Source organism: Taudactylus pleione, unplaced genomic scaffold (genome assembly GCF_031769625.1).
Source record: "Taudactylus pleione unplaced genomic scaffold, aTauple2 ptg000585l, whole genome shotgun sequence".
Taxonomy (NCBI): domain Eukaryota; kingdom Metazoa; phylum Chordata; class Amphibia; order Anura; family Myobatrachidae; genus Taudactylus; species Taudactylus pleione.
Genome location: NW_028284987.1, coordinates 2,633,676 through 2,661,073, shown reverse-complemented (window position 1 = coordinate 2,661,073; position 27,398 = coordinate 2,633,676). Strand labels below are relative to the sequence as shown.

The window sequence follows — 27,398 nt, the reverse complement described above, 5'->3', positions numbered from 1 at the left end:
GACGTTATTGGAGGTGTGCCCGCATGGCACGTCTCCAAATAACTTCAGGCTGGGGTAAAGCCCAGCACTTCGTCACTGATTGGGCTTACCCCAGCCCTCTCCCGTCAGTGAATGGTTGCCGCGCGCGCATCCATTCACACTCCGGGGGTCCGGCACCGCTGTACAGCTGCGGCGGTGTGGGTCCCCAGCCTCCCAATTTGACTTCCTGGGATGTCATCAACTTGATCACCCTAGGGGGAGCTTGTATAAGCTCATGGGAGAGAGAGTATATATAGTGTAGTATATTTTTGCAAATGATATAATAATTATAAGTAGAGGCTGCGTACCGGATAATGCGGAATAAATAGCCCGTAGTATGTTCTCCTCCAGGGACTGCCTAATACCCTCTAGGAATCCCTCTTAGGCGCTTGGATGTTCAGTGTATGAGAGCTGAATACATATGCAATCTCTCGTCAGTATATTCCAAACAGGGGATTTTATTAGGTTTACAGGGTGTGGGGGAACATAAGCCATTTTTTAATCTTTTATATCTTGTTTTATGTTCCCCCACACCCTGTAAACATAATAAAATCCCCTGTTTGGAATATACTGACGAGAGATTGCATATGTATTCAGCTCTCATACACTGAACATCCAAACGCCTAAGAGGGATTCCTAGAGGGTATTAGGCAGTCCCTGGAGGAGAACATACTACGGGCTATTTATTCAGCATTATCCGGTACGCAGCCTCTACTTATAATTATTATATAATTTTCAAAAATATATTACACTATATATACTCTCTCTCCCATGAGCTTATACAAGCTCCCCCTAAGGTGATCAAGTTGATGACATCCCATCTAAACTTATCCAGTGTGGACTACTCATCCCTGGAACACAGATAAGCTTAAAAGTGTTTATTTTTGGTACGCACACTTATTCTTACGAGCACTTGGTACTATTCTTTTAAATACTACACTATCAGGCGCATGTCTTCTTAAACCTCTTTTCCAGAACCACTTCACCCGCTAGCCAAAACGGACCCCAAGAGGACTGCAGCCGCCTTTTAATTAAGGATCAGTGACTTTGAATCATCTCTTTTACCGTTCACATCTTGCACTAGTTACACGTTCATTTGTATTAATAAGGGTATCATCTTTTACTGTGCGCTACCCTCACACTCCTTTCACATATATATATATATGTGCACATGTATGTATGCACATACGTACGTACGTACGTACGCAGGGCCGGCTCAAGGGGTAGCTGCGCCCCTGTGCCGTCCGGGTGATGGTCGCCCCTGTAGTCGCACATGGCAAAGGAAATGGGGGTGTTATTTAATTACCATAGGTCACGCCCCCTATATTACGTTATTTCGGGCATGCCCGCATGGCACACCTCCCATGTAACATCAGGCTGGGGAGAGCCCAGCACTTTGTCACTAGCTCGGCCTCCCCCATCCCTCTCCCGACACTGAATGGATGCCGCGAACATGCGTGCAGCATCCTTTCAGACTCCGGGGGCCAGCACCACCGCACAGCTGTGGCGTTAAGGGTACCCAACCTCCTGATTTGACCACCTTTGAGCCACTTCGGCCCGTGGGTGGAATAGCAGGACAGTGTCTATCTATCTATCTATCTATCTATCTATCTATCTATCTATCTATCTATCTATCTATCTATCTATCTATCTATCTATCTATCCATACTAGCTGTTGCTGGCAGCTTCACCTACAATGGCAACATGTTTTTTTATTTGGGATGTTCTAGTTTTATTGCTTTGCATAGAGATGTGTTATTTTATTGATGTGCACGAACCCCTGTGTTTTGGTTTTGGATTCAGATAAAAATCGATAAAAACAGCTAAAATGTCCGATTCCAAAACCCTAGTTCGGTTTTTAAATCCGAGTTATGAACCGGCAACAGAACCGAACCGGGACACAAAAGCGAATCCGAACCTTGACCCAGAATCCAAACCAGATATCCGGACCCGCACATCTCTAATATAGATAAATGTATGTTTTTGAGAAGCCGGGGTCACTTGCTTATTTTTTGCCCTCCAGTCTGAAAGTTGCCAGCCAGCCAGCCAGTCCATGAGAATGCTGCCAAGGCCACAGTACCCAACCTTGTCTATACTAGGCACAAATCCTCATTCTAATGCTTGGTTTATCCTACAGAAAAAAGGGGGAAGATTCTGCACCAAACTCTACAACATATAACAGGTGACAATAATTACTCAATAAGTACCAACAATACTATGAAAGCCCCATGACAGACACTGAGAACCACAGGAATCTGTTTTTTGAGAGACCACCCCAGTCTAGCACATACCGCTATTCAGGTACATATTCTTCTTTAAATGCACTCTCATCAGGACAGGCACCTTCTGACCTCCCTGCAATGTCACAGAACAACATGGCTGGAGGCAGGGGTATATCTACCCATTGGCCAGGATAGCACTCGCCAGGGGCGTCGGCCAAAGGGGGAGCGCTGTCTGGCAGTGCCACCAGCAACCAATGGGTGGACTAACCCAGGGGCTTGAACTAGCCCTGCTAGTCCTCCGGGCCCCACAAGTGTAGAGCAGACCGACGTGAGAGCGGTCTGCCCTACACAGTAACAAACACGGTATGTGTATTTGTTTATAGCAGCCAGCCAATGAGCGTCAGACAGACTCTCATTGGCTGCTGCGTCATCCACGGAGGGAGCCAGGTGAAGCTCACTCATGAGCTCCGTCTTCCGGCTCCCCCCACAGCGGGTGATGCTGACCATAGTGCAGAGCGAGAGCGGGCCCGGAGGAGTGGACAGTGGCGGACGTCGGCAGGAGCGGGGATCAGGTAAGTTTTTTTATTTTTTTTATTTGTGTGTGTGTGTTTTTTGGCACAGCATGGGGGGGAGTGTGTCTACTAGAGGGCACTGTATAGGCGGTGGCCGCTCCTGGGGTCACTGTATAGGGGGGCCGCTACTGGGGGCACGTTATGGGGTGAGGGATGGCCGCTACTGGGGGCACTGTATAGGGGGGACTACTACTGGGAGCACTGTATAGGGGGGACTACTACTGGGGGCACTGTATAGTGGGGACTACTACTGGGGGCACTGTATAAGGGGGACTACTACTGGGGGCACTGTATAGGGGGGACTACTACTGGTGGCACTGTATAAGGGGGACTACTACTGGGGGCACTGTATAGGGGGGACTACTACTGGGGGCACTGCTTAGTGGGGACTACTACTGGGGCAATGCATAAGGGGACTACTACTGGGGGCACTACTACTGGGGGCACTTCCTGAAATTATGGGAGGATGGGTGCGCCAGTACATTACCTTGCCTGGGGCGCTCGAATCCTTAGTTACACCCCTGGCTGGAGGAGGAAACGAGTCCTGACAGCAGAAGCATCTCTTTACTTTCCTTTCTATCTGACCTACCAATTACTCTCTCACCTCCCGCTCCCTGGACTAGTATCTACACAGGATAGAAGCAGAGGTAACTGGAATATAGGTATCAGACATTCTTTCTCCACATATGAAGCACTGACCAATATTCACATTATAATATATATGTCTGTGATGATACTAGGCTATTTGAATATGTGGAATTGTTATGTTATCTGCTATCCTTTTGATATTTAAACGATAAACATCTGATATGCAGAGACCAGAAAACCTGGTACTGCAGCAGGCTGTAGAATTATTTCCATACTTAAAAACAAGACAAACCTGATGTGCATTTACTATCTAAAAAAACATGATAATGCTGTATCTCTTTGAAACACGATAATGCTGTATCTCTTTGAAATTGTATGAGACTATCAAGTATATACTCATTATCTGCATTATATATTTATTTCTATCATGCAGGAAACTATTGAGTGAATACTATTGACTATTCTTATATGTCTGGCAGCATGAATTGATGGAATTATAAGGTTTTGGTTGCTCTTAATATCATCAGATAAGAATTCAAAAACCACTGTGATCACTGTGTTATTATGGAATTGCTATGATTTCTGCTGTTTTCTAATATTTAAATGATAAACACCGGATATGCTGAGACCAGAAAACCTGGTACTGCAGCAGGTTGTAGAATTAAAACCAAGACAAACCTGATGTGGATACAGAAACCACTGTGATCTGGAAAACTGATACTGTGTCATTATGGAATTGCTATGTTATCTGATATGTAAATGATAAACACCTGATATGCTGAGACCAGAAAACCTGGTACTGCAGCAGGCTGTAGAATTGTTTTCATATCAAAAACCAAGACAAACCTGATGTCATTTAAAAACCACAGTGATCTGGAGAATTTACATTTTCATTGTGGAATTGCCATATTATCTGCTGTTTTCTGATATTTAAATGATTAACACCTGATACGCTGAGACCAGAAAACCTGGTACTGCAGCAGGTTGTAGAATTGTTTTAATAATAAGACAAACTTGATGTGCACTTACTATCTAATATAAGCAGGATACTTTACTGTATTTATATTCATTGCTCCCTATTGGCTTTTTCTCAGCCCACATTTCTTTCAGTAATACCGCTTTTACAACGGAGCTAAAACCCGGGTTAGTGCAGGGATAACCAGGGTTGCTCCTTGGTGTAAATGGGGAGAGGGTTGGGTCACCGGGTCGAGTGACCTGGCAATCCAACCCACGTAACTTGCAGGGTTTAACACGGGAGTAACCCGTGAAACCCTGCAGTGTGAACGGCGCACTCCGGGTCACGATGACCTGGAGTGTGACGCATGCCTGCCAACTGGTCCGGCTTCAGATAACATCATCTCCAAGCGCGCACTTCAACGCCGGAAAAGCCGGGTCTATGAAGACCCGACTTCGGTGTGAACGGCGCTAACTCGGGAATGTCCTGGGTCAGCGCCGGCTAAATTCCAGGTCTGATCCAGATTGGAACCCTGTTCCCACTCCAGGTCAGACCCAGAATTTAGGTGTAAAAGGGGTATACCTTTTATGTACTTTTCTTAGGTCGCTATTGCATGCTTTTGCTGCAGAAAAACCTGGTTACCTGTGATATCATATCACATCATGTATTAACAAATAAATGTATTACATGTGCTTATGTACTACAATATAAAAACACAGCTACATTTTAGTATTGGTGTAAACAAAAAAACTAAATATTTTCGCCCATATATAGAGCAATATTGGGAAATCATCCCTATAATGACGTGGAATTTAATTGTTTCATTGTTCTTTTAAAGGAGGATACTTATAAGGCCTTTCTGTGTGTCCTTTTGATCACCAGAAAAACTATTTAAAAATCTTTTCACTTATATTTTAATGTATACCTAATAAAAATTTTATTTAAAACAGAATTATAAAGAAGAGTGCCCCGAAAAAGTTTTTTCCTTTGCTTTGCTCCCTTGTCAAAACCTACCTATATGCTTGTTTTATCCCCCAATGTCTGCCACCCCCTATAATATGGAACAGGAAATGATGGTAAGAACCAAATGGAATGTTCATTTTGTTAAGGATGTTTCTGTGCTTCATTGTTCCATGGAAAATGTGAACTATCTGTTACAGGGGTCTATTTACTAAGCAGTGGTAGGAAAAGTGAAAAGTGAAAAGTGATAAGGTGCCAGCCAATCAGCTCCCAACTGCCATTTTTTGAAACACAGCCTGTGAGATGGCAGTTAGGAGCTGATTGGCTGGCACCTTATCACTTTTCACTCTTCACTTTTCACTTCTCCTAACACTGCTTAGTAAATAGACCCCACAGTAATTTAAAAAGACTCTATGGATCTAATCAAATCAGGCTGATTCATCATACACTTAATGTAGAGTATATACTCTAGAGCAGGGGTAACCAAAACGTTGATCGCGATCTACCGCTCAACCGCTGACATGCAACCGGTCGATTGCGGTGGACATCCGCTGTTGCCTATTCCATTTGCCAGGCGCCCGCTGAGATTTTGTTACCAGTGGGCGCCCGGCAGCTCCTTGCTTCCCTGCAGTGGCAGCTGGAGGTTGGAGCTCACTCCTGAGCTCCGCCTTCCAGCTCCTGTATAGTTCTGAGCGGTAGGAGAGTAGGAGGGACGGTGGCGTGTGCAGGAGCGGGGTTTCAGGTAAGAATAGTGCTTGTTGTGTATGTGTGTGTGTGTATATGTGTCTTTATGGGTAAGGGTCACTGCTACTGGAGGCACTGCAGGCACTAATACTGGGGCACTGCTTAAGGGGCACTAATACTGGGGTACTGCATAAGGGGCACTATGGGCACTGCATAAAAGGCACTACTACTGGGGGAACTACTACAGGGGGCACTACCTAAGTGGTACTACTACAGGGGTCACTGCATAAGGGGCACTACTACAGGGGGCACTGCATAAGAGGCACTGCTACAGGGGGCATTGCATAAGGGGCACTAATAAAGGGGGCATTACATAGGGGGCACTACTACTGGGGGCATTGCATAAGGGGCACTGCTACAGTGGGCATTGTATTAGGGGCACTACAACAGTGGGCATTGTATAAGAGGGTACTGTGTATAAGGGTCACTACTGTGTGTCGTAATGTGAATAAGGTACACTACTATGTGGTGTAATGTGAATCAGGGGCACTATGGCCCTGATTCAGACCCGCTCGCTGCTGTCTGAAGGGCATTTTTTTTTCTTCAGTCCAGCCTCCTGGCCACTCGCTAAGCTGTGGGTGTCCACCCACAACTTTAGCGAACGGCCAGGTGTTGGTCACGATGGTCGCGACCCTTGTGGTAGGGTCTCATCTTCTGCAAGCCCCAGTGAGTTTCCGGCTCTAATAGAGCCAGAAGCTCACCACTGACATCACTCATGATGTCAGTGGGGCCGCCCCCAAAGGCAGGCGTTCCTTTGGGAACACCTCCGTTTGGCCAGCCACCCCCCTGACCCTCCTACCAAATGAGGCGAGCTGTTAATTGACATTGACAGCCACCCCTTTTGGATGTGAGCGCCGGAGCGAGTAATTTCTTGCTCGCTCCGGGGCTCGCGCGTGCGCACTGCCCGGCCATCGAATCAGGCCCTATGTGCGGTGTAATATGAATAAGATTGTGCTACTGTGTGGTGTAATTTGAATTGGGGATACTATGTGTGATTTTGGCAGGACAGACCCCAAGCCCCTTGCTGCAAGGTCATATCCCCTTTCTGCATGCCACAACCCCTTTTTTGGACTTGGTAGATCACAAAATGTTTTTAGCTTTATAAGTTGATCTCCGAGTCCAAAAATCTGGCCACCCCTGCTCTCGAGCTTATTTCAGCTTGCCTAATTTTTATATAACACCTGAATTAGACCACACGTTATTTCATTTTCTTCCACAGGCTCCCACCTGTGTTGGTAAACTAGGGGAGAATGAGTAGCTCAGTGGCTAAAGCTGTTGATCATGTAACAATGACACTATGAGCACAGATAGAGAACCTCAGGACATATTTATCAAAGGGTGAAGAGCCCTATTGTCAATGAAAGCGAGTGTTGTCACTGACGATTAGACTTATTTTTCTCAAGTTCTATCAGTAGGCTCAATACAAAGAAGGGGCTACTGCCAGCTATGACAGTGACGGTGGTTGAGTGAGAAGGACAGGGATGGTACAAAGTCCATGGACCTAAGCTACCATTGTGGACCTGGTGGTGTCATATAATGGAGCTCATCACGATCCGCTACCTCAGCTAAACCACAATACAAGCTAATTAACATATTGGTCTGCGCAGTCAAACACCTCGTAGACTGCGTACTTATGTGTGCAACATGAGGGTGGCACAGAAGCTGAAAAACCAGGGCCCAAGATTACTCTCGGCAGCCCTGACTGCTAGCAACAAACCAGTCAAGTTACCTTATATCAGTGTTGTTCCTGTTCTGTTATTGCTATCTCAAGATGATCATAACAGCTCAAAGTCATAAAACAAAAATGCTTTCGTTGTCAGAAATGTTTCACTGCATCTTTGTTAAAATGCTTATTTTATTTTTAAAATAAATTACATTTTTTAGAATTTATTTATTGCCATTTGTATTTTATTTTGGAAAGTGAGAGGAGGGAGACAGTATAAGAAAAAAGGGTTAATGCAGATCTGAGGTCACATGACAAGTTTTGGCTGCAACAAGAACATTTTTCTGAAGCTGCTGCTGTTACCCTGGATCCAGTTTTCTGAGAGTTAAAGTGCCGCGGTTATAACAATGTGATGTCAATGTAAATCACAGAGCAAATAAAGTGAATTTTATGAACATATGTGAGGCAACTAACTGGGTCCAGCCTAGAGTAAGTTTAACAACATTTCTCTTTAAAAGTAACCCTCCTACAAAAGTTTACAAAGTACACCTCATACATAGCATATTTAGCAATAATTATTATTGTTACTCTGCTACCGAGCTTCTAAAAATATCATGTGTACAACATCTAGGGGCTCATGCAGAGTATGGCCCATATTCAATTCGTTTCGCAGCCGCAATACTTTTCCGCTCGCCGGACTTTTCGCCTACATCGTGTGTTTTGGGTGTGGAAACTTTTCGCTCTCTTCCCACGATTCGCCGTATTCGATTCCAAAGGACGCGAAAACGCTACCCGGCTAAACTTAAACAGACGGAAAGTGCTGTCAAAAATGGGGAAATCAGCCTGATGCCCCCCAAAAGCTGCACTAACATTGGGGTTCAATATAGATGTCCCCGATTAGCCCTACTGATGATATTTGGAGTACCTAAGTGCTTGCAATTGCTTTAAATTAGCGTCTTTGAAGAAGTGGTGAAGAATAGCTTTTTGCTTATTTTTTGTGTGAAAATAAGTAGTCCTGTCCAATTTGGGGTACTTGAAAATGGGGGTAAGCATAGTTAAAAGTTGCTAATTTGATATTTAAAAACACATAAAATACCGCCCTTCTGCAACCAACAGCAAACAAAATAACACCTCACCCCAACTTACGGACCCCCCAATTTCGCTACTTTTTAAGTTTGTCCCCCCACTTTGCACTTTTTCGCCCCCTTTTTCAAAATCTTTTTTTGGGGTGTTCCTTTATTTTTGTTAGGACTTTTTTGACGCAGTTACCCTTTGGGGGTCTGTCCCAAGGTTGCAAAATGGTTTCCACCCCTTTGCACCACAAAATAGCAATTCTGCACGTTTTCCCGACACCTATTCATAGGCGAATCTTTTTCGCCTATTACATTGCGTTGTGTTTTCGCGTACGCGAAAAGTGTTTGCTGTTGAATATGGCGATACTTTTCTGCCTGGCGAAATGACGTCATTCACAATACTTTTTCGTCGCTAATTGAATACGGCCCTATGATGGAAAATGGGTGTAAGTTACACCTAAACAAAGCGCCCATATGCATAGTTAAAGTTGCAATCATGATGCGTTCCGGTCAGCAACTGCAGCCAGTGGCATCACTACGGGTGGTAACACACGGTGCAGCACTCTGTTAATCCTCGTGCAGACGAAAGGGGCGAAACCTAGTGTCTCTAAGACCATGCCCCTGATGTGTACCATTTTGGAACCGTAACCATGTGTAACGCCCCCATTCTTGTCACACTGGGGGCTTGCCCAGCGCTCCGGGAGCTGCTGGACAGCCCCCAACTTGTCCAGACACAGTGAGGTGTGGATGATGTATGCATGCGTGTGTCTGCCATCATCACTGCTGCAGCACTGCCCAGACATGCCATCCAAGGGGTGACACCAAAATAGCATAGCTTCTTGCTATTGTTGTATCACCCCGTCAGGTGGTGTCACCCGGTACGCCCGCACCCCCCTAGTGACGCCACTGACTGCAGCATACACGCCTGGTTTTTACACTAGGTAACCGTCGCAAACACTTATGACCCTCTTGCTCCAGTGTTATAAACGCATTTACTATTATCCATCATTTTAGCTGCTAACACCTCTCTTATACAGTGGAAAGAACTCCCCATGTTACGCACACTGTCCTAAGCATAGGCATAGTGATTTCACACAAGTTACACCACACTAACCTGCAACAGCCCCCAAGATATAAACTTACTTGGCTCCGTTGCCTTGTATAGCAGGCAAAAAATCTACAGAGAATCCAATGACAGAAGGGAAATTGTCACTTTCTTTCTGGATTCCAGATTCCATTGGGGGTTTCTTCTCTCTCTTTCCATCCTTCTCTCCCTTATTGAAGGCAACAAGTGTGTCCTTGTCATGAACTTCTAGGGAGAATCCACGTTTAGGAGAGTCCGAGTCCTCAGAGTCTGAATGGGACATGGTTTATTCCTGAAATGCTGCAATATGTCTAGAGAGAGCTAGGCAGAGAAGCAATCCACATCTGCTGCTGATACCTGGAGCACAAAGAACGTATTTGCATTAGACAGGGACAGCAGAATGACACACAACTACAGTTCTGTGTTTACTTACCCTACCTGTCAGCCAGCGGCACATTATACAGCAGATGGTAGGTGTATACATAAGCAAATGAATACTTGCATGGTGTTTATAAAAACATTTATTAGGTCTATACTGCAGGAGGTATTTCATATATGATATGCCGTCAAAAAAAAAATTCTATATAGCAATAACAATATAAAATAGAATGACGGTGATGGCTATTTACAATATTTATTTATTTAAAGACTCAAATAAGTGTGACGCCCTGACAGGGCTCAGTATCAGGCCCTAGGGAGCAATGATGGGCCTGAGTGATGCTGGAGATGTGTCCAAATCCTGGGGGCATTCAAAAAATAAATGAGGAGGGTCCGCATAGTGAGGCCAGAAAGCCATGGTCTCAGTCAGTCAAGCAACAGTACTCCAGGTGCACTCACCGAGAGTAAATCCAGAACTACCCTGTAAACGAGCAGCTCCTGATATTCTCAGAGCACAGAAAGAAGGAATCAGCAGTAAACATTATAGAACTAGTCCCTTATTTTAAAATAATATAAGTGTTACCGCTAACTTACAAACACTCACTTACCTGAAGTGCTAAAGAAACACCTTAATGTGAAAACCAGTGACAAGAAATATAGGGGTCAATTCAATTAGGAGCAGTGCCGGAAATGGGCCATTCCGGAATTACATATCGCATCTGTCTACATCTCCTGTGTTTCCTTGCACTTGATTAGTGAGGTTATTATTTGTATATTGACTTTCATTCTTCATTATTAAATACATTCTTTATCCTTATTTTTTTTAAATACAGTGTGTCCTGATATCGTTACTATATCTGCCATATCAGATGTCGTGTTTTGATTTTTAAAAGCACAGTACCTCATCATGTATTAAGATGCATAAATAGATTGCACGCTGATTGTGTTACTCTTTCCATTCCACCTCATAATTTGTGGGAAACAGGTGGCTATACATAAAGGTATTGTATTTACTAAGGCAATTTCCTATGCTTTGGAGAGTAGAACATGAGATGTACAACATGTTCTGCTGCCCTTTGACCTCGCGGTGATAAAAGGAAGTTGCCAAAAATCCAGTCAGTGATAACAACATATATGGTCATGCTCTTAGACAGTCAGCTGCATTATCTAGTCATCATGGAAAACTGGAAGGAAATGAACCGTGATCCTGTGAAATCTCTACTCCATTAAATGGAATCCTAACATAAAGGGATGAAGCAGTGTGAGAACTACACCAGTTTGTGCAGTGACTTGTGTGAGATAACTCTGCCCATGCCCTCGGACATAAGTCAAGTACAGTGTTTTCACACAAATGCGCCTCATGCAGACCTGCTGGAGGATGTACATACATGCTGATGACCAGGTACATACAAATGCTGCTAATGTGGAGCTGGACACATCTGGAAATGTAGGCTCTGTATGTGTGCTGAAATACACTATTTTTAAGTAATTGAAACATATTTAACAACCCTGCATCAGCCCTGCATCAAAGTGACTTAGGGGTCTATTTGTAATCATAGATATCTATCAGTGTGTACAGCCAAAATCGTGTGCCCTGCACTACAGGGGGTTGGAGGGAAATCTATCAACGATATCTATGGTTGTTCAAATCATACCGTGTGTATGCAGAATAACTTAGCTTAGTAAATAGACACCTAAATTCTTAACTACTTGCCTGGTGTAGTCGCATCAGATACGACCAATCAGAAATACCCACTGGGCAGCTGCCCGGAAGATATTCTTCCAGCAGCCGCCAATCTCAGAGGGTAATCCTGGCCCCATTGTACCCTTGGATTTCTCCCAGTGTCAACCGATCATTGCTGGTCACAGTGATTAGGCAGCCTGACGGCGCCTCGCTCCCAACAGCTGCAGAGCGGAGCAGTCTGCGGGGAAATATATAAACAGCAGCTCGCTACCCCCAGTGTATACTCGGCTTCTACAGAGAGGAGCAGCCACCGGGACACCGGGATACTTATCAAGGTTTTTTTTTCCTTTAATCTAGTGGAAAATCGATATTTGTTGATATCGGTATTGATAGGAAAACTAATTTCAAGGATCCTTTTGATTATGGTGATCACGTATGAATATATATTATTGATAAGGGCCCCCTGCTGATGGATGGTCAATTATCCTAAATAGTTAATTTAAGGTGTTTAAAGTTCACATTCATACACAGTATGCCATAATAAATTATTTCCTCCAGTATTTCCCAGAGGACTGTCCAACAAAGTCGTCAACTCTGCGTTACTGTCTCTGCTCGGTGGAGATAAGCTCCAAAATATCTTGGAGGGAGATGTTCTATCTTATCTACTGTATGTACTTTCCCATATCTCTGGCTCATTGACTCTATACCCCTTTTCCACTGACTTGAAAATCCTGGGTATTGCACATGAACAGGCCATAACCCGAGTTTTCGTCAATGGAAACGGCTCCACCCGGGTCCAGTCACCCAGGAATCCTTCCCGGGTACTTAACAGGGTTTTACCTAGGAAGGTCCCGTTTACAGCGTGGAGAGAACTGCATTCTGGTGCAAGGAGATAATATCAACTCCAGACTAGGGGTGAGCGGGTTCGGATTTCTGAAATCCGAACCCCCCCGAGCCCCCACGATCCGAGGCCGATCCGAGTCAGGCTCGACTTTTCCCGCCTGACTCGGATCTGAAATCGAGGCAAAACGTCATCATCCCGCCTTCCGAGTCTCGCGGGTTTTGGATCCCGCGTCGGCGCCATTTTCTCACTCGGCTGTGGACAGTGAAGAGGGAGGGTGGGAGTTAGGGCTGGCTGAGCTGTGTAGTGTAGTGTAGTGTAGTGCAGAGTAGTGTTGTGCTGTGCTGTTCTGCGCTGTGCTGCTGTTGTCCACTACTTCAAAGTCCATAGGGGCTGGCTGTGTTGTGCTGTGCTGCTGTTGTTAATAGGGGCTGTGTCCACTACTTCAAAGTCCATAGGGGCTGGCTGGACTGTGTTGTGCAGTCAGTTCTCCATAGGGGCTGTGTCCACTCCAAAGTCCTGTGCAGTGTCCCAGTCCTAAAGGGGTGCTGTAGTGTTGTCCATCAGGGGTGCTCCCCCCAAGTGCTAAAAAAATAATATTTTTTGTGTGTTTGTGAATTGTGTGCGCAGTAGCCGCACGTGCATCAACAAAGTAGTGCCAAGCGTGCGCCTATGTCATAAGTAAAGGGCCAGCTGGCTTGACCGTTAAAGGGTGCTGTAACCCCCAAAGTACACTCCAGTCCAAACCAAAAAAAAAATTATTTTCTGTGTTTGTGAATTGTGTGCGCAGTAGCCGCACGTGCATCAACAAAGTAGTGCCAAGCGTGCGCCTGTGTCATAAGTAAAGGGCTGGCTGGCTTGACCGTTAAAGGGTGCTGTAACCCCTAAAGTACACTCCAAACCCCCAAAAAAATATTTTCTGTGTTTGTGAATTGTGTGCGCAGTAGCCGCACGTGCATCAACAAAGTAGTGCCAAGCGTGCGCCTGTGTCATAAGTAAAGGGCCGGCTGGCTTGACCGTTAAAGGGTGCTGTAACCCCCAAAGTACACTCCAGTCCAAACCAAAAAAAAAATAATTTTCTGTGTTTGTGAATTGTGTGCGCAGTAGCCGCACGTGCATCAACAAAGTAGTGCCAAGCGTGCGCCTGTGTCATAAGTAAAGGGCCGGCTGGCTTGACCGTTAAAGGGTGCTGTAACCCCCGAAAGTACACTCCAGTCCAAACCAAAAAAAAAATTATTTTCTGTGTTTGTGAATTGTGTGCGCAGTAGCCGCACGTGCATCAACAAAGTAGTGCCAAGCGTGCGCCTGTGTCATAAGTAAAGGGCCGGCAGGCTTGACCGTTAAAGGGTGCTGTAACCCCCAAAGTACACTCCAGTCCAAACCAAAAAAATATATATATTTTCTGTGTTTGTGAATTGTGTGCGCAGTAGCCGCACGTGCATCAACAAAAGAGCAGCGCCAAGCGTGCGCCTGTGTCCCATAAGTAAAGAGCCGGCTGGCTCATTTCTTAAAGGCTGGTGTAACCCACAAAGTGCACTACTCTCCAGCAAAAATAAAAAAATATTTTCTGTGTTTAGCCGCACGTATATATCAAATCGATATAACATAAATGGAGGACCAAACTTTCTCCGATAAAAATAAAATAGAGAAAGATCAAGAACCACTTCCTCCTAGTGCTGAAGCTGCTGCCACTAGTCATGACATAGACGATAACATGCCATCAACGTCGTCTGCCAAGGCCGATGCCCAATGTCATAATAGAGGGCACATACAATCCCAAATGACAAAGTTCAGGAAAATGACCTTGAAAAAAACATTTAAATCAGCTGAAGAGAAACGTAAACTTGCCAATATGCCATTTACGACACGGAGTGGCAAGGAACGGCTAAGGTCGATCCCTAGTATGTTCATGACTAGTGGTTCAGCTTCACATGACGATGGAAGCCCTCCTCCCACTAAAAAAATCAAAAGAGTTAAGCTGGCAAAAGCACAGCGAAGAACTGTGCTTTCTAAGAAGATATCACAAATCCCCAAGGAGACTCCAAGTGTGGTGGTGGTTGCGATGCCTGACCTTCCCAGCACTGGACGGGAAGAGGTGGCTCTTTCCACCATTTGCACGCCCCCTGCAAGTGCTGAAAGGAGCACCCACAGTCCACTTGCTGATATGCAAATTGAAGATGTCACTGTTGAAGTACAACAGGATGAGGATACTGGTGTAGCTGGCGCTGCGGAGGAAGTTGGCGAGGAGGATTCTGATGGTGATGTGGTTTGTTTAAATCAGGCTCCGGGGGAGACAGTTGTTGTCCGTGGGATGAAAAAGCCCATCACGGTCATGCCTGGGCAGAAGACCAAACATTCCACCTCTTTGGTCTGGCAATATTTCTATCCAAATCCGGACAACAACTGTCTTGCCATATGTACCTTATGTAAAGGTGGAATAAATAGGGGTAGGGACGTTAACCACCTAGGAACATCCTCCCTTATACGGCACCTGCAGCGTGTTCATAATAAGTTACTGTCAAGTTCAGAAACTTTGGCTAAGACCGTAAGCAGTCCAGGGACACCTAAATCCCATTGTCCTGTTGTATCCAAGCGCCTGCAAACCACACCGTCAACTCCCTCCTCGTCAATTTCCTCCTTAGTCAGGATCGGAAGTAGTCCTGCAGGCCATGTCACTGGCATGACTGACTCTCCTATCGGGGATTCCTCCGGAGGATCCTGCATTACTACGCCTCTTGCTGCCGCTGCTGCTGTTGCTGCTGCTGGGAGTCGTTCATCATCCCAGAGAGGAAGTAGGAACACCACTACTTTTACTAAACAATTGACCCTCCAACAGTCCTTAGCGAGGAGGATGAAGTACGACAGCAGTCATCCTGAAGCAAAATGTATAACTGAGGCCTTGACTGCTATGTTGGTGTTAGACGTGCGTCCGGTATCCGCCATTAGTGCAGTGGGATTTAGACAATTGATGGAGGTAGTGTGTCCCCGGTTCCAAATCCCGTCTAGATTCCACTTCACTAGGCAGGCGATACCGAGACTGTACAGAAACGTCAGAAAAAGTGTCCTCAGTGTCCTGAAAATGCCGTTGTACCCAATGTCCACTTAACCACGGACATGTGGACAAGTGGAACAGGGCAGACTAAGGACTATATGACTGTGACAGCCCACTGGGTAGATGTATCACCTTACGCAGCAACAGCAGCAGCGTCACCAGTCGCAGCATCTTAGAAACGCCAGCTCGTTCCAAGGCAGGCTACGCTGTGTATCACCGGTTTCAGTAAGAGGCACACCGCCGACAACCTCTTAGAGAAACTGAGGGAAATCATCGCCCAGTGGCTTACCCCACTTAGACTCTCCTGGGGATTTGTGATATCTGACAACGCCACCAATATTGTGCGGGCATTACATCTGGGCAAATTCCAGCACGTCCCATGTTTTGCTCACACAATAAACTTGGTGGTGCAGAATTTTCTGAAAAGCGACAGGGGCGTGCAGGAGACGCTTTGGGTGGCCCGAAAAATTTCTGGCCACTTTCGCCATTCAGCGACTGCGTGCCGAAGATTGGAGCGCCAGCAAACACTCTTGAACCTGCCCCGCCATCACCTGAAGCAAGAGGTTGTGACGCGGTGGAACTCAACCCTCTATATGCTTCAGAGGATGGAGGAGCAGCAAAAGGCCATTCAAGCCTATACATCCACCTATGACATAGGCAAAGGAGGGGGTATGCACCTGACTCAAGCGCAGTGGAGAATGATTTCCGTGTTGTGCAAGGTTCTCCAGCCCTTCGAACTTGCCACACGTGAAGTCAGTTCAGACACTGTCAGCTTGAGTCAGGTCATTCCCCTCATCAAGCTTTTGCAGAAGCAGCTGGAGAAAGTGAAGGAGTAGCTAAGACGGAGCGATTCCGCTCGGCATGTGGGACTTGTGGATGAAGCCCTTCATTCGCTTTGCCAGGATTCCAGGGTGGTCAATCTGTTGAAATCAGACCACTACATTTTGGCCACCGTGCTCGATCCTAGGTTTAAAGCCTATGTGGTGTCTCTCTTTCCGGCCGACACAAGCCTGCAGAGGTGCAAAGACCTGCTGGTGAACACACTGTCAGCTGAAGCGGAACGTGACACATCAACAGCTCCTTCTTCATTTTCTCCCGCAACTGGGGCTGCCAGGAAAAAACTTAGGTATCCTAAGCAACCCGCTGGCGGTGATGCAGGGCAGGCAGGACCAAGTTTGGACATCTGGTCCGGACTGAAGGACCTGGCAACAATTTCTGACATGTCTACTGTCACTGCATATGATACTGTCACCATTGACAGAATGGTGGAGGATTACATCGGTGACAGCATCCAAGTAGGCATGTCAGACAGTCCATACCTGTACTGGCAGGAAAAAGAGGCAATTTGGAGGCCCCTGTACAAACTGGCTCTATTTTACCTGAGTTGCCCCCCCTCCAGTGTGTACTCCGAAAGAGTGTTTAGTGCAGCCGGGAACCTTGTCAGCGAAAGGCGTAGGAGGTTGCTTCCACAGAATGTGGAGAAGATGATGTTCATCAAAATGAATTATCAGCTCTTCCAGGGAGACCAGCCTCCAGAACGTACAGAGGGACCTGTGGTGGTGGATTCAAGTGGGGACGAGTTAATACTTTGTGAGGATGAGGATGTACACACTGAAGAGGGTGAGGAATCGGTGGATGAGGAGGATGAGGATGACATCTTGCCTCCGTAGAGCCAGTTTGTGCAGGGACAGATTAATTGCCAGCTTGTTTTGTGGGGGCCCAAACGAACCAATCATTTCAGCCACAGTTGTGTGGCAGACCCTGGCGCTGAAATGATTTGTTTGTTAAAGTGTGCATGTCCTGTTTATACAACATAAGGGTGGGTGGGAGGGCCCAAGGACAATTCCATCTTGCACCTTTTTTTTTTCTTTGCATTATGTACAGTTTGGGGCCTAGTTTTTCAAACTGCCATCCTGTCTGCCACTGCAGTATCACGCCTAGATGGGTCACGTGTTTGTGCCGCCCACTCGTGTCGCTTAGCATAGTCATCCAGCTACCTCGGTGCAACCTTTTGGACATAAAAACACTATTGTGAGGTGTGAGATGTTCAGAATAGACTGGAAATGAGTGGAAATTAAGGTTATTGAGGTTAATAATAGCATAGGAGCAGAAAAACCTACAAATTCTGTGATTTTAGCTGTTTTTATGCTTTTTTTCAAAAAAATACAGATCCAAAACACAAAACCCAGAACCCAAAACACGGAAGGGTGGTTTTGGCAAAACCAATCCAGATCCAAAACACGAAGAAAGATCCAGATCCAAAACCAAAACACAAAACACGAAAAGTGGCCGGTGCACACCCCTACTCCAGACTCTTGCACTGCACCCATGTGCAGTGAGAACAGCGCCGATCAGGGAAAACCTGAATCTGTGCTGTGGTGGAAAAGGGGTCTGTCCCAGGTCTGACCTGGCTTGGAACTAAGGCCCTCATTCAGAGCCGTACGCTCTGAGCAGAGCGCACGCTCTGAATGAGGGCCGGCCTCCATGAAAATGGAGCGTCCTCCTGGACGCTCGTATAGCTGTGGGTGACCACCCACAGGCTATATGAGCGTGCAGTTTGATGGCCGCGATGGTCGTGACCATCGCGACCATCGAAACTGCGAGCCGGAGCCTGCGGTTGAGGTTTTCAACCGCAAGCTCCGGAGTGATTTTGGCTCTATCAGAGCCAAAATCACTCCCACTGACATCACTAGTGATGTCAGTGGGCCGGCTTCTGACGGGAGGCGTTCCCGTGGGAACGCCCCCGTCAGGGAGGCACGCCCCCGGCACGCCTACCAAAGGGGGCGTGCTGTCAATCAACATCGACAGCACGCCCCCTTTGATCAGACACAACGAGCGAAGGACTTTCCTTCGCTCGTCGCGTCTGGCGCATGCGCACGACGGAGCTCCCTCCGTCGTGCGCATGCTCAGTCCAGAACATCGACCCACTTGCGAGCGGACAGCCGCTCGCGAGTGGGTCTGAATCAGGCCCTATGGGCCTTATTCAGCAAGGCACACACAGATGCAGACGCACGCACCTGTCCGCTGCGAGAATATGCTAGTGAATGCATACGCATGGAGACTCCAGTACAAGAGGCAGACGCCCAGCCACATATTAAGCCGCCCATCTCCCTTTACTGACAGCCTGATCAGATAAGATAACATAAACATCGGTAACATCGAGAACCATCGGATAATAGTGGTTGACCAGAGCTGCCGCAGGATTTTGCCAGCTTCCAGTGTACAGCCTACGGTATGGCTGTGGTCATGCCACCGCACTGCCTTAATTATGCACATCCCTATAATGGCTTTATAGCGCCTGCGTTCAACTGACCACCCCCCGTCACCACCCACAAACGGCACATCCTGTCAATCAATATCGGAAGGGTCTGCGTACACACTGCGTGTAGTCTGCGTACCATAACCCGATCGCACTGGCTAGTTTGCGCATGCGCAGTGAGATGCATACGCATCGCAGTTCAAAAACATCGGCCAAGTGCATGCGTTCTTTCCTGTGCGTTCCTCGCTGAATCAGGCCCTGTGTTCCAAATCCTGGGTCAGACCAAGGACTTTGGTGGAAAAGTGTTATAAGTGAGCCACCTCCCACCTCATGCCTCATGTTTCCTTTCTGCTTTGAATTGTAAACTCATTTTGGCAGATTATACATCTACCAGTACTTTCAGAGAGATGTATTAAGGCCCATTGTGGTCCTAGGCAACATACTGGTTTGGGCCTGAGACCATTCATGTGTGGGGTTGCTTCTCAGCCAAGGGAGTGGGCTCATTCACAATTTTGCCTAAGAACATGCTGGGCAGAACTTTCACCCGTGGATCCTGTTCTGAGCCTTCCACTGGATGGATTTGGACAAAAACTTCACTGAGTGGTAAATTGGATCCCAGAAGACATACTAGTGGCTTAAGGTCCTGGTCGGACCTCTCATTGATGTACGCTGGGCAGAACTTTGACCGGGGGCGCTAGACAGAACTTTAACCAAGGGAGCCTGTTCTGGGCCTTCCACTGGATGGATTTGGATGAAAACTTCACAGAGGGGTGGCAATCGGTCTGGGATGTCTAATGGAGTGGTTAGGATCCCAGTTGGACCTCATGGTGGAGTGCACTGGGCAGAACTTTGACCCAGCAAGTCTGTTCTGGGCTTTCCACTGGATGGATTTGGACGAAAACTTCAGAGTGGTAATTGGGTCCCAGAAGACATACTAGGGGGTTGAGGTCCGGGGAGCCTGTTCTGGGCCTTCCATTGCATGGACCTGGATGACATCACATAATAAACTTTATAACTTGAGATTTAAACCCAGGCAATACAATGTATAGTTTGAGTTCACAGTCTAGAACCTGACCACTAGCGAAGGGGGTGGGGTGCTTTACTTTTCATTTCTCTTTTTAGCAGGAACATGCTTCTCATCTAACACCTGATAAGTCACTTTCCCACAACTAAGGTACAGTACTTGATTGTGGTTGTGAAACCAGCAAAGTGATTAATTTTACAGACTGGCATTTCAGTCGCTGGTCTGTATGTTATAACAATGCTGTATTACTGTATAGCAGAAAAAATGAATAGTCTGTCATCATGTCATGGAATCAGATTTCAGGAGAACAGAGTAAATCTAAGTACATAATTAGAATGTGTTATTTGATATGTAAATATAATTTTACATTTGCACAATATACAAGTGCCACACCCTCACTGTTATATCCACAGTGATTTACAGAATCTATATCACACATTTTCCATGCTTTCAACTTACAGGCAGATTTTCCTAAAAGGTCAGTGACATGAGCCTTTCCTGTGCAGTCATGTAATGTGCTACAGTGCACGTTATGGTCTATTCATTATCCTCGGTTACCAATCATTCATTTTAAACAGTCATAAACAGATGTGTCCTCATACACTATTGCTGTAGTCACAACAAACAGCCCTTATAGGTGCACCAGCGTTTCTTTAACCCGAAAATTTGTCCTAGATGCAAACTGATGACTGTCTTCATACACTTATAGGGGTATTCAATATGGGTGCGATAACATCATTTTTTGCGTTAATATCGCACTTTTTAACGTTTTTGCGTTAATATCACTTGTTTTAGTTTTACACCGTATTCAATTTCAAAGACTCATCGCAGTTTTGAAAAGTCTTTGATAAAAAACGGTGATAACTTTTCACCATTGAATAGGTGTCGAAAAAAGTGCAGAATTGGGGTTTAGGGGTGCAGGCTTAAATAAAATAGCCTGCACCCCAGAGATTGACATTTAAAAAAGAACTGTGTCAAAAAAAGTTTTAAAAAAAATAGGGACACCCCAAAAAATTAATTTAAAAATTGGGGTGCAAAAAAAAATAGGGAAAAAATTGTTAAACAATAGGGAAATAGGTTCAGGGCTATTCTGCAAGTATGCGGCAGATGTTTTCTAGAATAGAATTATAGCGGCAGGTGCACTAATGCAGAATTTAAAAAAAAATTACTTTAGGGACACCAAAATATGCTAGTACTCATTTTCATGTACCCCAAATTTGATGGGACCACTTAAAAAAACGAAAAAAATAACCTAAGTGCTCTTCTGCATCACTTCTTCAATGTTGGAAAAAAAACACCTGCTGCGGCTATTTAAATCACCGACTTTCAATTAAAGGCTCAAACGGGGGTACCCATAGTGTTCCCCCATGTTTTTACAACTTTAGGGGGGGTCTTACAATTATTTTAAGGAAAAATTCGTAACTTTACGCAAATCCAACTTCGGGGTTTCCCGTTTTCGTTAATTTTATTTTGAATACGGGGATAAGCGGGAGCGCGCACCATACCTTTACGCAGAAAAAAACTCCGATATGAAACGTTAACTTCGCCAGGGAAGTTATCCTTTCATATTGAATACCCCTCTTAGCCTCAATACACCATGTGGTGCAAGACACCTGTTATTAGTGAGCCACCAAGTCCTGTGTGACTCTGCTTGCACCGAGCATCTTATTCGGCCGAAAATGCAGCTTAAGGCCAAAAAACATCGGCGACGGATCGTCGCGATGTAGCGATAGGATTGGAAACACCATCGATGTTCCGCGATAAGTTGCAGGATCGGTGAAATTCTACATGTTAAATTTTACCGATCTGCCAATCACGATAATTTTTTTATCGTGAACGGCATATCTGTGAAATCCAACATGCTATTTTTCAGCGATCATGCGAAGCCGGGTTGCAGGATCGCTACATCACGACGATCCGTCGCAGATGTATGGGGGCCTTTAGTCGATGCAACTAGGATGCACCAGGAGACTGCACTTATTAATTTGATATGCAACACTTGTATATCTGTGTGTGACTGAGTATAAATCTGTATATAGTGAGATTGCTACGATGCAGCTGCGGTGGCCTTTTTCCATGCCAAGTTCTGCTGTGCTTCATTTACAGACTCAGGGCCTGATTCAGCATGGATGGCTATTGCGATCGTAGCTGCGATTATGCACGGTGGTCTCTTGTGAAAATATGCTAATGAATGCAATCGCATAGCCATTGCACAGCCAGTATAGAGAGGCCCCTTATCCATTGATGGACCACATTTGAAAGGTAGAAGGCAGGATTTCTAATCACTAAATTCATTATTGTACATACATAATTTATAAGTGTGTAATGTATACCATATTATCATGACTTGTAAGGGATATATGTCAATGGAAAGTGTCAGAACTGCCATTCAGGTGTGATTGGCAGATGTGTTTATGACTGGCAGATGTGATTATGATTGGCAGATAATTACACACAGAGACAGTCATCAGCAGACCAAATTGTGTTGCACTGCCCAATCTAATGTTGAACAGATCATTCTGGAGCATATTGATCATTCTGACCATGGCTGGCTGTTGTTCAACAGTGTGAAATACCTTTGATCTATGCTGCTATTGGGACAATCATAGTACGGAGGGGGAGGGGTCCCACGGAGACCCCCTCACCCGACGTCTGCTGCTTCACAAAGAGCAGCTCTTATCCTTTGCGATACATATTGCATATGTTATTACATATGCGATTAGTAAGGTTGCAGTGACGGGCGGAATGTTCACCGCAACATTAGTGCGTCCCGCCCAGAGTATGTAGTGCTGCTAACTAAAGATAATATTTTTAATTTTTTACAGATTTCATATGGTAATTGCCTTTCCAAATAATCTGAATATACTAAAACATGGTCCCATGATTGGCTCAAGAGCAGGACAAGTGAAGCACTTGCCGTATGGGTCTATGTAATAAGCCTTATAGAGAAATAAAGCAGACAGAGATAAAGTCAGCTTCTAACTGTCACTTTACAGGCTGTGTTTGACAGTTAGTAGCTGATTGCTTGGAACTTTATCTCCATCCACTTTATCTCTCTCCAAGGCTTAGTACATAGACCCCTTAATCCCCTCACATGTTTGCTTTGTGTTTTTCATAAATAATTCCCATTTGTCCTTAGTGCTGCCAATGCAGGTTAGAGACTGGATTGCATAGTTGTGAAACTATATTCAGACTAAAATACACAATTCGGGTCTCCCACCTTTTTTTGGAGACACAGGGGCCCATTTATCATTGTATATTTTATGGCTTAATCCCAGAAAAAAAACACATATTCGGGGGTTAACCGCAAATATTATGTTTCCCCCAGATGTATGAAGGAGGGACTTCACCAGATATCTCCGATCACTGCTGCGCTTCATCCACTCCTGCTGGCTACCGCTTCCCTCATAGGTTTCTATGGGGGATGCGCTGCATTCCAGAGTATGCCTGCATTGCAGAGTTTGGCCCCCGCAGCTAACGCCATCTGAAGATGGCGTTAGCCCATTGTAGCCAATGGGCTACACATAACAACATTTACCAGGAGAGGGTTCCATAGGAACTCTCCCCCCGGCAATGGTGGCCGCGCATCTGCAGTCAACGGGACAGTAGCCCCAACAGCACTCCGGGCACATCGCGGGGATGGGCTCATTGCGGAGCCCCTGTCTCTGCGTGTGCCGGATTATATATCCAGGTGCTATGATTGCATTACAAATGCGATCATTCATAAATGGGCCCCTTAGGACTTATCTAGAAGAAAGGAGTTCCATCTTTCAGTGTTTGGGATCCTGGGAGGTATATTTACTAAAGTGAGAGTTTTTAGAAGTGGAGATGTTGCTCATAGCAACCAATCAGATTCTACTTTACATTTAACTAGCACCTTCTTGAAGACACTAGCTAGAATCTGATTGGTTGCTATGGGCAACAGCTCCACTTCTAAAAACTCTCAAAAAGTAAATTTAACCCTCAGTGTCTTTCCGCAGGTGTCATGATTTTTTGGCACGGTGAAAAGGCTATTTAATTGAATAGCCTCTCCCCATGCCACGGGGATTTTGGCTGGCAATTAGTCACGGGGTAAACCGCTCTGCTCATTGAATACCCCCTAAGTCTCTACTGTTCTTTTATATCAACTGCTATAGCCATACCATCTTCTGCCTTCTAGTATGAGTCCAGTTCACCTGTTTAATATGTCTTTTCATGTACAGTATATATGTAATAAAAGGTTTTATTCTAGCCTATGAACCTTTTTTCTGCTTTTGGATTAATATATACAGTAAGAATGGCGAACCTGCAAGGACAAGAAGATGGTTCCAGACCCCCTAGTGTATTTCTTATCTAGGGGGCTGTGAGTACAATGTTTGGGAGGCAACCCTGTCATACATGCATCATTTTTATTTGGCGGAGGATAAGAAGAATTCACTAGGTTTGATGACACAAAAAACTAATAAGAACTTACATGTTTAGTGATAACAGGACTACGCTATCTATAATTGTGTTTTCTCTGTTTATGTATTTGAGGTTTGAATCAACAGTGAAAAGAAATTTTACACACACATTGCAAGGAAAGTGTCTTCAATTTGTATTTATACAAAGCACCATTACAACCAAATTGTGTATTATAGTCTATCAGTTGTTGGAGCAAAGGTCTAGCTCCTTTTTTGTGTATATAGGCTACTTTGTTTTTGTGCACTATGGGCTACAAATTTTTCTCGATTGTGACACTATATTTACCTTAATTGGCTCAACCAAATTTCACCACAGAATGCTGGAAAAACAAACAGGCCCTCCTTTATATAACATACTAAAGGAAGTGAGGAGATAAAAGAGGAAATTACATAAGCAATTTACATAAGCAATCTCCAGTCTATCCTTAATGCTGCTGCACAGCTTATCTTCCTCTCCAAACGCTCTACATCTGCCTCCCCTCTCCTACAAGCCCTCCACTGGCTCCCCTTCCCTTTTAGAACCTAATTTAAGGTTCTCACGATCACTTACAAACCCCTCACCCAATCTTCTCCCATATACATCTCTGATCTCATCTCCCTGAACTCTCCCCTCCGCTCTCTTCGTTCAACTAATACACGCCGCCTTTCATGCCAGCTGATTACTTCCTCCCACTCCCGCCTCCAAGATTTTTCCCGCACTGCTCCCCACCTCTGGAACTCTCTCCCACTCCCCATCAGACTCGCCACCTCTTTGCAATCCTTCAAATGGGCTCTTAAGACCCACTACTTCATCAAAGCCTTCCAGCTATCATTCTAACTCCCTGCTACATGCTCCTTCCTCCCCATCTACCCCATCTGTGTCACCCCTGTTTGTCTTCTCCTCCCTTTTAGAATGTAAGCTCTTACGAACAAGGCCCTCTACCCTCTTGTGCTTCTCCCTACTTTAGTTTCATCTACTTCTTACTCACCACTAGGGCACCTAACACTTGATTGCTTATGCTCTGTTGCTTATCTGGGTGTTATGGTCACTAATGTAGCAACATATATTATCCTTGTCCTGGTCCTGTAGTGTATTGTTCTGTAAGTCGCTTGTCTACAACTTGTTTATGTACTTTGCAAAGGCACTGCGGAACATTTGTGGTGCCATATAAATATATGATGATAATAATAATAATAATAATAATAATAATAATAATAATAAGCAGCCTTATGATATTCTCTACAAAGCATAACATTTATTTTGATTTTCTAATATAACCAGTTGTGTTTTTTTTTAAACTCACACTGGAATAAATTAACTAAGCGATCTATAGATTCGAACAACTGCACGTTATCTCCACTTGTGACAGCCAAACAGGGCCGTAGCTAGGGTAGTGCGGCCGGTGCCATCGCACAGGGCACCACAGGTCAGGGGGCGCTGTTTGGGCTTGTAAAATTTCTATTTATTATCATTCTCACTTGTAGCTTCCTCTTATTTCATCCCCAGCATCTCCTGGCCTCTCCTATCTCTTCCCTGGCCCTTCCCCATGAAGCCATGGACATTTTTTGGGTGCATTGTCCCTTTGAAAAATGAGGGGGGCGCTAATGCTCTTTCTGGCACAGGGCACCAAAAAGTCTAGTTACAGCTCTGCAGCCAAATAAAATGTAATTAGTGCAGCTCTATAAAGCAATTTTCTGAGATTTAAGGGCATGATTCATCACAGATTGCAACTGCAACAGCATACAGAGGGCTCGATTCAGACCCGCTCGCTAGATGCATTCACACGCAGCCAGCGTATGCAAATCCGGCGAACCCTCAGCAAGGCAGGCGATCGCACGCCAAGGCAATAGCCCGCCCACTATGTCTTGGCGTGCGATCACGGTGTGTATTAAGACACCCACCAGCCTGTCTTAAGACACTCACTAATGCACGTCATCTCCAGGAAGTGTATGCAACCATTGGTAACATCAAGTACCATCGGATGCATATGCAGCGCTTGTGGAAGACCATACCCTACTGCAAGCACTGCGAGCGCTTCAGTGTAAAATTCCGCCAAGTGAGGTGTACTATGATGCTGCGTTTTAATTATGCATGCCTCTGAAGTGGCGTTGAGACGCTCAGGCACATCTGTGTTTGCACCACCACTCCCCTGTTTTCTTTGACCAACCACTGTCACCACCCACAAACGGCTCTTCCTGTCACTCAAGCTAGATAGGCATCTATGCACAAGGGGCGATCACCTGGTGATCGCACGGACTGGTATGCGCACACACACTGCGATGCATATGCATGCACACAATGCAAACATCGGCAGTCTGCGTGCGAATGTTTCCTAGCGAGCGGGTCTGAATTGGGACCACAGATCGATTGATGGTGCGTACTGCGTATTCATAGTAGTGCGTGTACGTGAGGTAGCATTGCGATCACCCTGCAATCAGTCACGCAGAAAGAAAGCCATTGCAGAGTGAGTGACGGGACGTCAGCGTTTTAGGGTGGTGACGTGGGAGTGGTCGGAGAAATGCAGGCATGCCTGTCTGTTTGAACGCCATAAATTAGTCACTGCGATGGCATACGCTGCTTGAGTTTCACTGTGTGCGATGAGGTTAGCAATTTCTGAGTAAGGTCAGATCTGCTATAAATGTGTGTGAGTGGCTGATGTTACTTGATGTTACCAGTTTATACGCAAAACTGCAAGGTATTAGGGATGTGAGATAGCGATAGTTGGTGGTAGTGGGCGTCTCTATGCTGGCTGTGATTGAATTCCTTAGCATATTTTTGCAGCGACCTCAGTGCCTAATCGCAATAGCGATCGCAATAGCGATCCGTAGTGAATCAGGCCCAAAGTACGTTATTTCGTGG

General features: G+C 45.4%; 1 protein-coding gene across 2 annotated transcripts in view; it reads right to left on the bottom strand.

Moving 5' to 3' along the window:
• LOC148481323 (transient receptor potential cation channel subfamily V member 1-like) overlaps window positions 1-27,398 on the bottom strand; it is a 94,673-nt gene that overhangs the window by 64,271 nt on the left and 3,004 nt on the right. For both annotated transcript variants that reach the window (XM_088453656.1, XM_088453655.1), the window contains exon 2: window positions 9,939-10,236. In XM_088453656.1, the coding sequence (XP_088309782.1) occupies window positions 9,939-10,162 (224 nt within the window). In that variant the 5' untranslated portion in view covers window positions 10,163-10,236. The remainder of the gene's footprint in view (window positions 1-9,938; window positions 10,237-27,398) is intronic.